The 12,771-nt window shown below is 27.9% G+C and overlaps 2 protein-coding genes across 3 annotated transcripts; one reads left to right on the top strand and one right to left on the bottom strand.

The window, feature by feature from the left end:
- Positions 1-1,823: 1,823 nt before the first annotated feature.
- LOC130817741 (uncharacterized) lies at positions 1,824-6,645 on the top strand. The gene is made up of 2 exons (XM_057683601.1): positions 1,824-2,498; positions 6,501-6,645. The coding sequence occupies exons 1-2, from the start codon at positions 2,152-2,154 to the stop codon at positions 6,556-6,558; spliced, it is 405 nt and encodes a 134-aa protein (XP_057539584.1). The 5' UTR covers positions 1,824-2,151; the 3' UTR covers positions 6,559-6,645.
- Positions 6,502-12,656, bottom strand: LOC130817740 (organic cation/carnitine transporter 4). Of its 2 annotated transcripts, none has more exons than XM_057683600.1 (2): positions 12,191-12,656; positions 6,502-8,840 (listed from the first exon to the last, which is right to left on the bottom strand). In XM_057683600.1, the coding sequence occupies exons 1-2, from the start codon at positions 12,594-12,596 to the stop codon at positions 7,666-7,668; spliced, it is 1,581 nt and encodes a 526-aa protein (XP_057539583.1). In that variant the 5' UTR covers positions 12,597-12,656; the 3' UTR covers positions 6,502-7,665. The 2 variants fall into 2 exon arrangements, with proteins under 2 accessions (XP_057539583.1, XP_057539582.1); XM_057683599.1 differs by having other exon boundaries at positions 6,502-8,846; positions 12,191-12,654.
- Positions 12,657-12,771: the final 115 nt, after the last annotated feature.

The raw sequence follows: 12,771 nt of genomic DNA, 5'->3' as shown, positions 1-12,771 counted from the left end.
TGCAAGCCAACATCTTACAACACAAGCTGGATCATTAGCATTAATAAAAATAAAAAAACTAGATAAATAAAAAATAAAAGTGAGTATGATTAATAAAAGTGTGAGAAAATAAGAGAAAATATGTGAATATAATTTAAAAAAATAATAGAAATATTATTTAAAATAAAAATAGTATAAATTTATAGAGATGAACTAAAGTATAAAGTGTGATAATATTTCAGGGGACAGAAAGATAAAGTATAAACAGTTTGTTTACCGTGTAGTGTAGGTAATGTTGTTCTTCTCTAGTTGTTGTCCAATTTGTACCCTGGAGAGTATGCTATTCTTATTGTCCACAATTAAAACCTTAAATGGAGCAAAACTATGAGTATTTCTTGTGAGATTCAACACTATTCCACGTATGGGGTCCTTTAGTGAATTGTGATGGGTTCGGAGCTTAATTGTCATCTTGTGAATTCTTTAATATATCGTCATTCTTTTCCTAAAATCAACGTTAGTCTTGATTTTTTTATTTAAAATTGGGTAAGAAAATCGGTACATACATGTAAGGAGAAAAATGAATTAAGCTTTTATATACGTGGTGAGAATCAAACTTTCATCATGAGAGTAAAAGGGAAAACCCTTTATCAATAGGGCAACCCATAATTATCTGTGTATCTTCAGATTTAATGTTTTTTTAGTTGAAAATCATACTATATAACGTTCAATAACTTCGTCCAGGTTAGCGACACTATCATCTTGAAAAGTTCTTATGTGGTCACAAGCAAGAACGAAGTGCAGCAAAATTATGTTGATTTGTGGAGCTAATCTACAGCTTCCATTAATATTATAGCCATAAAAAATGAATATCTTGACGCGGTATAATAGTTGATTTTTCTAAAATGATAAGAATATTTAAATGTCTCACATTTTAAAAAATCTCAAATTAGATAAGTTGTGAATATTATGATGATATAAATTAATGTTCGAGCCTAAGTGGACCGTATTTGGAAAAAATAATAACAACTTCAATTAAGACAAAACCTGATTCATTATACTACTTGTTTCGATTGCCCTCTTAACAACTAATTAAAATGAAATATTAATATCACACCTTTTGGTCTCCAAGATTTAGGTCATGAGTAGTATGAGATCATAGAAATAGTATGTCCATTTTATATCACCTAACAAGGGAATATCAGTTGCTATGAATAAAGATTGTGGATTAAATTTTAATTATTTTAGAGTAGTTTGTAAGTCTTGTTTTTTCCGAAAAATTACTAACCTAATTAATTGATTTAATTTTTACCTCGTTCCAAGTTGGCCAATCACAATTCATTAGACCAAGCTTTAACCTCATAGCCAAAGCTGAATTTTATAATAGTTAATTTTTAAAATCAAGTATGTAGAATTTACTCGGTATGATAGTGAATTTTTAAAATTAAGTAATTAATCTTTAAAATTAATTATTTAATTTTAAATATTCATCTAATTTTATAAAATTTAATCTTTAGTATTTTTATAATTATCAATTACATAATGATTCATCATTAATTAAGCTCTAATACCATATTATAATTAATGAAATTTGCCTTAGTAATTTAAATAAGAAAAGGAAAAACCAACTTCACAAATCTAATGGAGATTTTACTACTAAGACCTATTGATAATAAAAAAAGTTACTCAAACTTTAAAAGCGTGATACACTCTCTTCTCACTCCATATATCAACAATTTTATTAAAAAAAACATAAATCAATAAAGTTGAACACATCCTTGTCTTGATTATAAATACCACCAATCCTACAACACATAAAAATATTACATTTATTAAAAAAAAAAAAAAAAAAGTAATAGCATCCACCTAAAAAAATCTACACTATAAATCCAAATAAAATCTCATAAATTCACAATCCAACATATCATCATCAAAATCATATAAGTAGTTAAATAAATTCAATGTTAATAAGCATATATCATCATCAAATTTCTCCATGATATCTTATCACCCACAATAAATCAAATTAATTAAAATCCCTAATTTCTAAACAAAATTCACTATAAATTTCTTCCTCCTCCTCTTCATCTTCCACCTTCTTTTCTTTCTCTCTTTTTTCACCCAAAAAAAAAAACTTAAAAAGAGAGAAAGAAAAAAGGGATCATCTATATATCCATGAAGTTTCTTTTTGAATATGTTACTTGTTGCACTACCTTCACAAATACATTTGCATCATCCGAAGAAGAGGAGTTTTCGTCGCAATCACTTGTCACTTCGACGCCTACGTTGTCGATTCGTAGGCGTCGGAAACGACCGGTGACGAGAAATTCTTCGTCATCGTCGGCGGATTGGAAACCGTCACTTTTTGCAATCTCAGAGGATAATCCGATTTTGGCTACGCCGCAAAAGCCGCCGCCGGTTAACCGTAAAAAATTAACGCCGGTGATTACTCCTAGAAATGTTAAGCGCAGTGGTTCTTCTACGGTTCAGGTCAATGCCGGTTCTCGGTCTCATGATTATGGGTATGAATACTTGTTCATTTTTTAATTTTATTTTTAATTCAAAGTTAGGTTGAAGAATCCACGCTAATAAGAGACGTAAATATTATTTTTTTTAAAGATGTAAGAATTGAACATTTATTACATAAATGAAAAGAAATAAACTCGATTATTAAGCTAACTCATAATTATTTATTTTTTTTATTTTGATATAATGGATAAATGTAGAGGTAATATAGAAGTAGGGCCCATATAAAAAGAACGTTAAATATTTGATAGTTAGGGGCATATAATAGTATCATCATAATTATTATCTTATCGAATATTCCGCTCGAAAGTAGGGTTTGGGTGAAAGGTGACGGACAATTCATATTCGTATTGGCTTCACAGGAAGGACTAGAAAAAAGCAAAAGATTTTACCCAAAAAGTAAGAGCCTTGCAAAAGGATGATATGAGTGGCAATATTGTCCCAAGAGTATAATATTTTTTTATTTGATATTTTTATTATAGAGAGAAATTACTATAATTATGATAAAAAAAAATAAAAAATTACATAATTAATGTTGAAATAATAAATTTTGAAAAAGTATATTCAATCATTAAACTCTACTTAAAAGCAGTTTTGTTAAATATTTTGTTGTATTTTAATTAGGCTAAAACACTAAATATTAAATTATGTGTGGAACACCTATGAAATTGTTTTATCTTTAAATTTTTTTGTTATCCTAACTAACACTAGATTAATTTTCATTATATAATGATACCAACAATTACAAGGATCATAAGAAGAGAATTGATTTTTAACATAAGTAAATAAGTGTTAATGAAATAATAAAATAATAATAATAATAATAATAATCACTTTACGTGAAGTAGTTATACTTTTAGGTGGCACATGTTTACTTTTCTTTTCAAATAAATCATGAAAATGTGACGTTTGTGGTAATTATTTCAATAATAATTAATACAAAACTCAGTGAGTAATATAATATAAACTTGGGTTGATTCAATTTTTAATTTATCTATGTATGAGTTTAAATTAAACCTAGCTAAATCATATTATAGCCTTTTATAATGGTAATAAATACTAAATAGTCAATTGTTCCTATACGCTTAAATTTTGTTGTAGTTATTAATAATATATGACTTATATTATCATCAAGGAAATTTTGTTTGATTCGTCTCAATGCGAGGATTATTCATATTAACTTTCTATAATTTTTAATAATGCATAATTAAAGATATTAAGGATTAAATAAGTGTATTGGATAGAGTGAATAAAGTAAATAAGACGTTAGTGCTGAATTGGAGGGGTATTAAGGTTTATAGTAGGACAAGTAAAACAAGCAAGGATCAAAGAAAAACTAAAAGAATTAAAGTGAGAAGCAACATAGATTTCAAGCAACTTTTGAACTTAGTGCACTCTTTTCTTCCTTCAACTTTTTGGTGGACATGTTTTGGAAGGGAGTGGAAAAGGTTACATAATGGTCAAAGCAAATATGCAATATTAATACATTATGATTGATTTTAATATTGAAAAGCCAAAAAGGCTTAAGTGAACATAGTTATCTTTGAAATAATTGGACTTTCTATGCAATTAAATACTATATAATTATATATTATAGTCTTAAGAATTTAAATTACCATACTTCATGATTTTTATTACCAATTTTTTATAATGGTGGCTTTTGATAATGTTTGGAATGATCATTTCAATCATCATATTTCATTTGGTCATATTATTAACATTAGTTTCTCATGAATATTATTTAAATTATCATAGTTGTTGCAAAAATTGTTTCACTAAACTACTTAAATTGATTCTTAAAGTATTTATTGTGTTAAGTTGTCAATAATTTTTTTCATTTTATTTATTTTTTGAGATTAAAAATAGACTATTATATATATTAATTAAAACGAATTAAAAATAGCTACATATATTTATAATTCATACAGAATCACCATCAAGCTAAACCTTATCATAAACACTAGTCAAAGTTCATTGAGTAAGTCTATATGTAACTTTTTAACTAAAAACAATAATATTTATATTTTATTGATTAATTTTTTCTAAATGTAATATAGAGATCCACCTATTTTTTGCCGGCATATTTTTAGTTAGACATGGTATTTCCATTCAAAGAAGAAAATACCACAAGTATAATATCTCTATGATTTGTTGACTTATTTTTTCTTCACAATTTACTTCTCCCATGACCAAACTTTAATTTTGATGATTATAAATTGATGTTGACATTGTCATCAAATTTATTCTCTGAAATTTGCTATATTTATATATTGTGAGAATATTAAGGAAAATGAAAAATATAATATTATAAGGAAAAATAGGATAAATATGTGAATGAGATGAAAATAAATAAAAATATTTAAATAAAAGTTAAAGAAAAAATTTAGGGCAAAGCCAAAAATAAAATATAACAATTCGTTAAAACAAAGTAAAACAAAAAAATATAGCACCACAGAGGAAGTAATTGTTTGGACTATTATACATGTCAATTTTCCATGTCACTAATATAAATGAACCGATCTTTGATTGATTTAATTTAATATTTTAATTATATTTATATGTACTCACTAATGTAGACTTTTTCTATGATTGCCAGTTCATTGTTGATAACATGTCACAACCTTCACCAATCACTATTCATAAACAATAAAGTATAATTATATTGTAGATTGATATAACTTTGTATGTGATAATAGGAGTATTTTTTAAGAAACCATCAATTTGAGAATAATTTATCATTATTATTATTATTATTATTAGATTTTGGTGCTGTTTTCATATATATATATATATATATATATATATATATATATATATATATATATTGCGACAGCGAAAGCAAGATCGATGAACAATAAAGAAATTCAATGCAAATAATAAGAAAATGACACAAGAGATTTAACGTGGTTTACTATCAATGTGATAACTACGTCCACCAGCACCAAGATTAGATAATTTCACTATGATCGCAAAGAATTTACAAAATGAATCTCAATAATACTCACAGATAAAAATGACTCTATTGTGATCTCATTCAATTTGTGAATGATGAACCCTAGTACTAATAAGAGGTGATATATATATAATAAAACCAAAATAAAAGAAAATGTGGGCTCCAAGTATCCACAAATAACCGACCAAGAAAAAAGGAAACTGCTCCACGTGAGAAATAACCGTCACTCGTGAGCCGCGACTTGAAAACAAAATGTACTCCGTGCCCCGCGCACCAGGACAGCAGGGGCTCCGCGCCCCGCGGGTTTCTTTGCAGCCCCGTGCACCTTCTTTTTGACCCATCTTCTTGATTTATCTTCTTCAATGGTGTTTGCTAGTTTGAATCACCATTAACAACAATATATATATATATATATATATATATATATATATATATATATATAATTAAAATTTATTATAGTAGTATTATTTTTGTTTTTTGTTTTTGTTTTTTAATTTACCTTTTAATTATATTATTGTTCTTATTAATAAACACCTTTAGAACATTCGTTGGTATTTTCCTAATTGGTCAATCGATACCTAAACTAATTATTGGTCCATTACATAATTAGCAGCCTTCAATTTCTAGAAGAACGAGCAATTTAAGGACAAGTTAAGTCTTTTTCTGTTAATAAACTAAACAAATATTAATAACACTTTAATTTTATAATTCGTTTCAATCCGGATCAAATTATTGAGTACATCATTCCTCTAATCAAATATATATAATTCTATAAATAACCCATTAATTCAGTATTAATAAATTATGTAACATATTATAACGTTGTAATTATATCAGTTTAATTGTGATTGAGGCCGTTTCGTACATCTCATCTTTTACCCGATATTACAAATTGATTATTTACTTCACTTCTGATTATGACTCTCGAGTGAGATACGTGATAAAGTATGTATATTATTAACTAAAAAGCTATAATAATCGATTTAATCTTTTGATTAAAATCGAAAATTTATTTATAATATTTTTTACATTTAAATATTTGCAGGAGAGATCCTCTTCCAGTGGCGTTGGCAGCATTTACAGTAGCTCCATTTATGTTTTGATTGATTAACTTTTGTAAAGTTATTATCGTTGTGAAAGTTGCAATTAAAAATGAATTCCATGGATAAATGGCAAATCTTATTGTGAAATGCCCCTCTTTGGTAGGTTTGTCAATATTTTTTAGATAAATAGAGATATTTATAATATATTAAAATTAAGAGAGAGTCCAAAGAAACCTCCGGCATAAAAAATTCCTCGAGGAAAAAACTATTGGAATCAAAATTGAAACGTATGAAATGTAAATCTCTTCTTAACGTATGTTTTAAATGTATTGTTTTCAAAGCTTAAATTCGAAAAAAAAAATAACAGATCTAATCAAGACACTTTTTTATATTAAGACATTATAAAATTTATAAACACGTACAAAATATCTCCGATTCATTTATATATTTATTTGTAATCGCTTGATGTTGAAAAATTATCAATCCAATTATTTTTGTTACTTCTATTAATTTTGTTATCAAGAAATTGACCAAGTCTTAACTCTTGTGTCATTTTGAAAAGATAAAGTATACAAAACATAAATGTTTAAATTCAACTTTTCATGTAATTATTACTTTAACCTATTCAATCCAAAAATTTAACTATTTAAAACTTTAATTCTCAAAATATCGAATTAAATTAACTTGAATACTCAAATATTTATTTTTTAAAATCAGATCAAATAAATAAAAAATCGAATTGAATCACAAAATTACAGTCAATCTTCTTCATATTTTAATAAGCAGCAATTTCAAAACATCCCATTTTGTATGAGACCGTCTCACGGTGAAACGACCTCAAAACAAGAAGCCCATAAGCTAAAGTTTCTATTTTTAAACTATTTAACCCAAGTATGAGCCATGTCTCACGGTGAAACTTTTTCATACAAAAATTCGTTATTTCAACAATGTGATGAAAACTATTCGGACCTAGCCCAACGCAAATAAGTTGCCCCATTAAATTCACCTCCAGAAACGTTAATGGGCTCGCCCAATGAGTTTGGCCCAAATTTGAGCCCGTTAGCTAACTGTTGTAAAATGATAATTACATGCTAATTTTTACTACCACTTACAAAATAATAAACTACAAATGTTGATAGACAAAATCTATTCTAATTTCTAACAGATCTACGAAATCCAAATAGCTTCCCCTTCCTCCATACCAGTCATTGTATCATATAAAGGTCGATTAAGCGTCTCCGGCAAATAAAATCCGAGCAAACCCCCAAAAATTCCACATATTGAAAATAGAGCGAAGGGCAATCTAGTACCGAGTACCACCACAAGCGGAGCCAATATGGCTCCCATTTGAGACGCTTGTGTAGCGCAACCTAAAGCCGCGTTCCTCACCACCGTAGGGAACAACTCCACTGTATAAATGAACAATAGATTATAAGTTCCGGACATACCAAAAATCCCTAAAACTCCACAAATCATACGTAAAATCTTCCATGTACCGTAACTCTTCATCATAGTCGCTAACAAACAAAACACACCACTAAACCACATTGTTCCTATAGTGAGCGGCTTCCTACCAAACTTATTCAACATTATCGCGGTTAATGTGTAGGCCGGCATTTCAGCAACCGCATTGAGAAGTACATTAAGGTAGAGATTAGTGTCGAGATTAACAACATTTAGACTAAGCCCATAGTATACGATTGCACAACAAAAGTTAATAACAACAGCTAAGTAAAGTCGTAATCTTGTGACAGGTGACCTTAGAACATCTCTTAAAGAACCCTTGATGGCTTCTCGTTCTTCGATTGGTGAGCCATCGTCTTTAGGGTTTTCTACGTAATTGGTATTGTTAGCATCATCGTCAAGGACAAGGTGCACGTCTTGTGGGAGAATCCTACCGTTAGATTGTGCCATGAGACGCATGACTTTCATAGCGTCCTTGGCTTTTCCTCGTACGAGGAACCATCTAGGTGATTCGGAAAGAAAAGGAATGATGAAAGTTACGAAAAGAATTGAAGGGATCGAGGATGCAACATAAAGAGATCGCCAAGATGGGAACAAGTAGGCAATTCCCGAAAGGAGGGCTATACCGGTTGAGAAGAAGTAGAAGGTAGACATACCAGCAACACCGCGTTTGGAGGGTCCAATAGGCTCAGTAGCGAGCACAAAGGCACACATACCTACACCACCGGTGCCTAAACCACTCAAAAATCGGAGAAATGTGTACACGAGATAGTTCGGAGACAAGGCAGTAAGACAGCCAAGGATCCCATTCAGTAGGCATATTGTGGTTAATGACCCTTTTCTTCCTAGTGATGAATCTGAGAGATGTCCAAATATTCCTGCTCCTGCAAGTCCTCAATGTAATGTTATCAATTTCTTAGTTACATTTAAGGATACAACAACGGAAATGTAAATTTATCAATCCAAAATTCTTGCCTAAAAGTCTTGAACATACGGTACAATTATTTTTATTAGGACCACGAACAACAAAATAAAGGCATCCAGAATTGTCATTGTCTAGTGCATTTTGATTTTTAACGTGTTAACTTTTCTTACCCAACTCGAAAACTCAAATCAACAATATCATTCTTTTAAAAAAATTATTTATATCAATATTTTAAATTAAGATTTATTATTTAGGAAAAAATTACTTAGAATAATCCAACATTTTGATTTTCTTACAATAATTTCACCTATAGATTAAACATAAATCATCCTAACTTTATGGTGTATTTGCCTAGAGTAAACTCGGGTTATCGGATGACCTGCTATAGTATGTAATTTATCAAAAAAGTAAACTGAAAATTAATTTAAAGTAAAAGCAAAAATTTAAAAATTTACATAAAAAATTATTAAATTTTTTATTATTTTTAAAACATATGTTTTCGACATTTTAATTTAATTTATCTTTTTTTTTAAATAAAACTTACCATAACAGGTCATCCGGTTACCCGAATTTGTTCTAGGCAAATACCACATAAAGTTGAGATTATTCATAGTTAATTAATAGGTGGGATTATCGTAGGAAAATCATGAAAAAGATTGGATTCTTATAGGTAATTTTTCCTATTATTTATTCTTAAAACTTTAGAATTTTAGTCGATATTTAGCAATTAAGATGTTAAAAATGCCTTTTTATCTAGGAGTATATTATTAAAAAAATTATTTTTAGAATTTAACTAAAAATTACATGTACATTAAAATTCAAAACAACAAAAAACCTAAAATATAATAAACTACTATTAATTCAATAAATTAAACTCAACTAAGTAAGTTGAAAATTAAATCTTATTTCAATTGAAGATTAAACATTACTTTTTTTAGGAAATGTTATATGTTTGATTTTCCCATCTGTCTTCCCTACCCGTGAAAAAATCAAATTTGACTTATTTGATCATTTTTTATTTTTGACCAATATCTATTTTTTTCGGATAACGAGATACAAATCGTATTTCGACGAAACAATATCAAAACAAGAAGTTCATGTATTAATAATTTGTATTATTCAATTATTTAATCCATTTACAAAACATATGTTATGATGAAATTGTATCATATAACAATCAAACTTAATGCTCTATTCAAAATAAAGACGTGATAAATATCAGACTCTTGACAAATATCTATCTCTTATTAAACCGTGCAAGTAGGTATACACTGGCCGCTTCAAATTGTTACACCCGTCACTAAGTAATCCCTTCTAATATTAACGTGTCTTTTTGTACACTTTTTCTGTTTTAATTTATTTGGAACATATTTTTTTTTCCACGTAGTTCAATACACTAATTTAATCTTTAATATTTCTAATTATGTATAATATAAAATTATAAAACTTTAACATTAATAATCTTTACAATAAGACGAATTAAACAAGATCTTACTTGACGATGTCTTAACTTATAGATTAAAACCTAATCTCAAATTAAAAATGATGAATAAATAATGTTATTTTTCTAATGTTGCAAATAATTTAGAACGGAAAAAATATGTAATTATTGTAGCATTCATTGACAGAAAGAGTAATATTCCAGCTTTCCTAGGGTACATTGTACAACTCTAGAATCTAAATAGTAAAATTTTATGTCGAAACGAATTCGAATTTAAATAGATTTCATCGTATATTTTAATTAGATAGATAGATTTTCATGAAAAATTATACACAATTTTTTAAAAATAAAAATATTTATTGTGCGAATATTAAATGAAAACAGGAAGAATACTTTGTTGGTGCCGCAAACTGATTTGTTTTGAATTTTGATAGATCATATTTATTCATACACACAAATGCAACTTGGTATCGAGATAGAAACTGACCATGTGAAATACGATCATGACTCCACCAGGTTTCTACAATAGTCTGGAATGGATTGAAAGGAATATCCACATTTTATTCTCATTAATAACTACACCTATCCCTAATTACTTTTATTTTAATTTCTGATTCCTTTATTTTCTCTTTAATTTATTAACTACGACCAATTAAGTGTATTTCTAGATTAGTCACTAGCCACCAATAAATCAGTTGTTCTAATGATATATGCATTTAACCTAAACACCAGGCGTATAAATTTAATTTATGAAATACGTAAATACATTAAAATATAGTTTTTAATATTCTCTAAATTAACAACTCTAATAAACTTTTAGAGATATGTAATTTTAATTTTAACAAATTTTTCTATTTTGTAATCAAAACTTGTATAGAAAACCCATAGGTTAGAAAAACTTCCCATAATATCCCTCTTTCTAATTATCTATATATAATAGATGAATTAAAGAATAAACAAATAAAAATTTTTAATTTGAAATAACATCACATACAACCTTAATTTTTAACTAAATGTAGATTAATTAGTAGCCGTTTGTGAATAAATCCTAGCTAATACATATCGCTAAAACCTCAACCTACTAACCATAAAATAATACTCCACGCTAGACCTCACGTGAAGATTCATCAAACAAATCGACACAAATGACCAATCGTGATTAGCCAATTGTCCACTTTCATGAACAGAATATACCGAATTTATGTTTTCAGATTAAATTATATTGTGTTTGGAATAAATATATCATTTTAATCACAGATTTTAATTATAAAATTATAAAAGAAAAATTTGAGAATGATAAGATTTGAAAAGTTATTCTCAAGATTTAACTACATCAAAAACAATGTTAAAATTAATTTCAATGTAAATATAAAAATTTTTATTTATCAAACAATAAATTTGAGTCAGATTTAAATTTCCAAATGTAATCATCATTTTCAAACATAATATTAAATTAATTATTTTATTTAATCAAATTTTACAGTCACATCTTACTATAAAATTGTCTTTAACTAACAATTCTGTTATTTATTTTACTTATAAAATAATGAATTAAACTTTATTAAATTGCAATTTAAGTGAAATTTCTCAAAGTTCCGTACTTTCTTCAACAAACACAATAATTAACTTGCATTGTAGGAGACTATCTTATTATGAGTCAATTTCATTTTTCTTATTGTAAGTGATCAAACACTAAATATAAATAGGTCAGCTTAATAGATATTGTTTAACTATTAGACATTTTTATTTAAAATTTAAGAATTTTTGAATAATAATTTCTTTGTTATGATGAACTAATTAATGATATGGAAATTCAAAATTCTAAAAACAAATAAATGAATTAAATAAAAAAATAAGTGTACCTATCATGCAGCCAAAAAAGAAGAGAGCTTGCACCAATCCAACCTTATACTTATCATCACACATCAAACCCCATTCAGAAATGGTAGAAGATCCGGGACCATCAACCCAATCCCAGGACCCAGGAGGAAGCCCACAAATTTGGGCTTGAGCCCAACAGTCTGGCCCAGTACACCACCATTTAGGGTCTCGATCAGCGAAAATCATAACCATTGTATGAAAAGCTTCCAAAGCCCATGCTAAACTTGTTAAAATAAAATGTTTTAATTGCCATTTACCAAATTCACCGCAGTATTTTTGAAGCATTTCATCAATGGTGAGTTTTTCTTGACCGTCGGATTTTCGATCAGACGAAGGAATCAACGGTTGTTGGAGGTCCCTCATATCAGGGAGGTTTTGAGAAGACATTTTTTTTGGAGAGATCTGAAATATTATTCTAAAGTTTGATATTTATGTGAGGGGTTTGGTTTATATAAGGATTTTTCATTTTATTTTTGGGCTTTTTCGTTTTTTACTTTTTTTTGTTGCCAATTTTTTTTAAAAAAAAAACAATATGCACGTGACAAAAGGGTAACTGGAAGTG

Source organism: Amaranthus tricolor, chromosome 7 (assembly GCF_026212465.1).
Source record: "Amaranthus tricolor cultivar Red isolate AtriRed21 chromosome 7, ASM2621246v1, whole genome shotgun sequence".
NCBI classification, from domain to species: Eukaryota; Viridiplantae; Streptophyta; class Magnoliopsida; order Caryophyllales; family Amaranthaceae; genus Amaranthus; species Amaranthus tricolor.
The sequence above is the reverse complement of the archived record's forward strand: the minus strand, read 5'-3'. Positions and strand labels throughout refer to the sequence as shown.

Bases quoted from the DNA above. Each gene is read 5' to 3' on its own strand.
- LOC130817741 (XM_057683601.1), top strand. From the start codon at position 2,152: ATGAAGTTTCTTTTTGAATATGTTACTTGTTGCACTACCTTCACAAAT. The intron at 2,499-6,500 runs GTATGAATACTT...AAATATTTGCAG, and splicing joins TCTCGGTCTCATGATTATGG to GAGAGATCCTCTTCCAGTGG.
- LOC130817740 (XM_057683599.1), bottom strand. From the start codon at position 12,596: ATGTCTTCTCAAAACCTCCCTGATATGAGGGACCTCCAACAACCGTTG. The intron at 8,847-12,190 runs GTACACTTATTT...GAGGACTTGCAG, and splicing joins CTTTTTTGGCTGCATGATAG to GAGCAGGAATATTTGGACAT.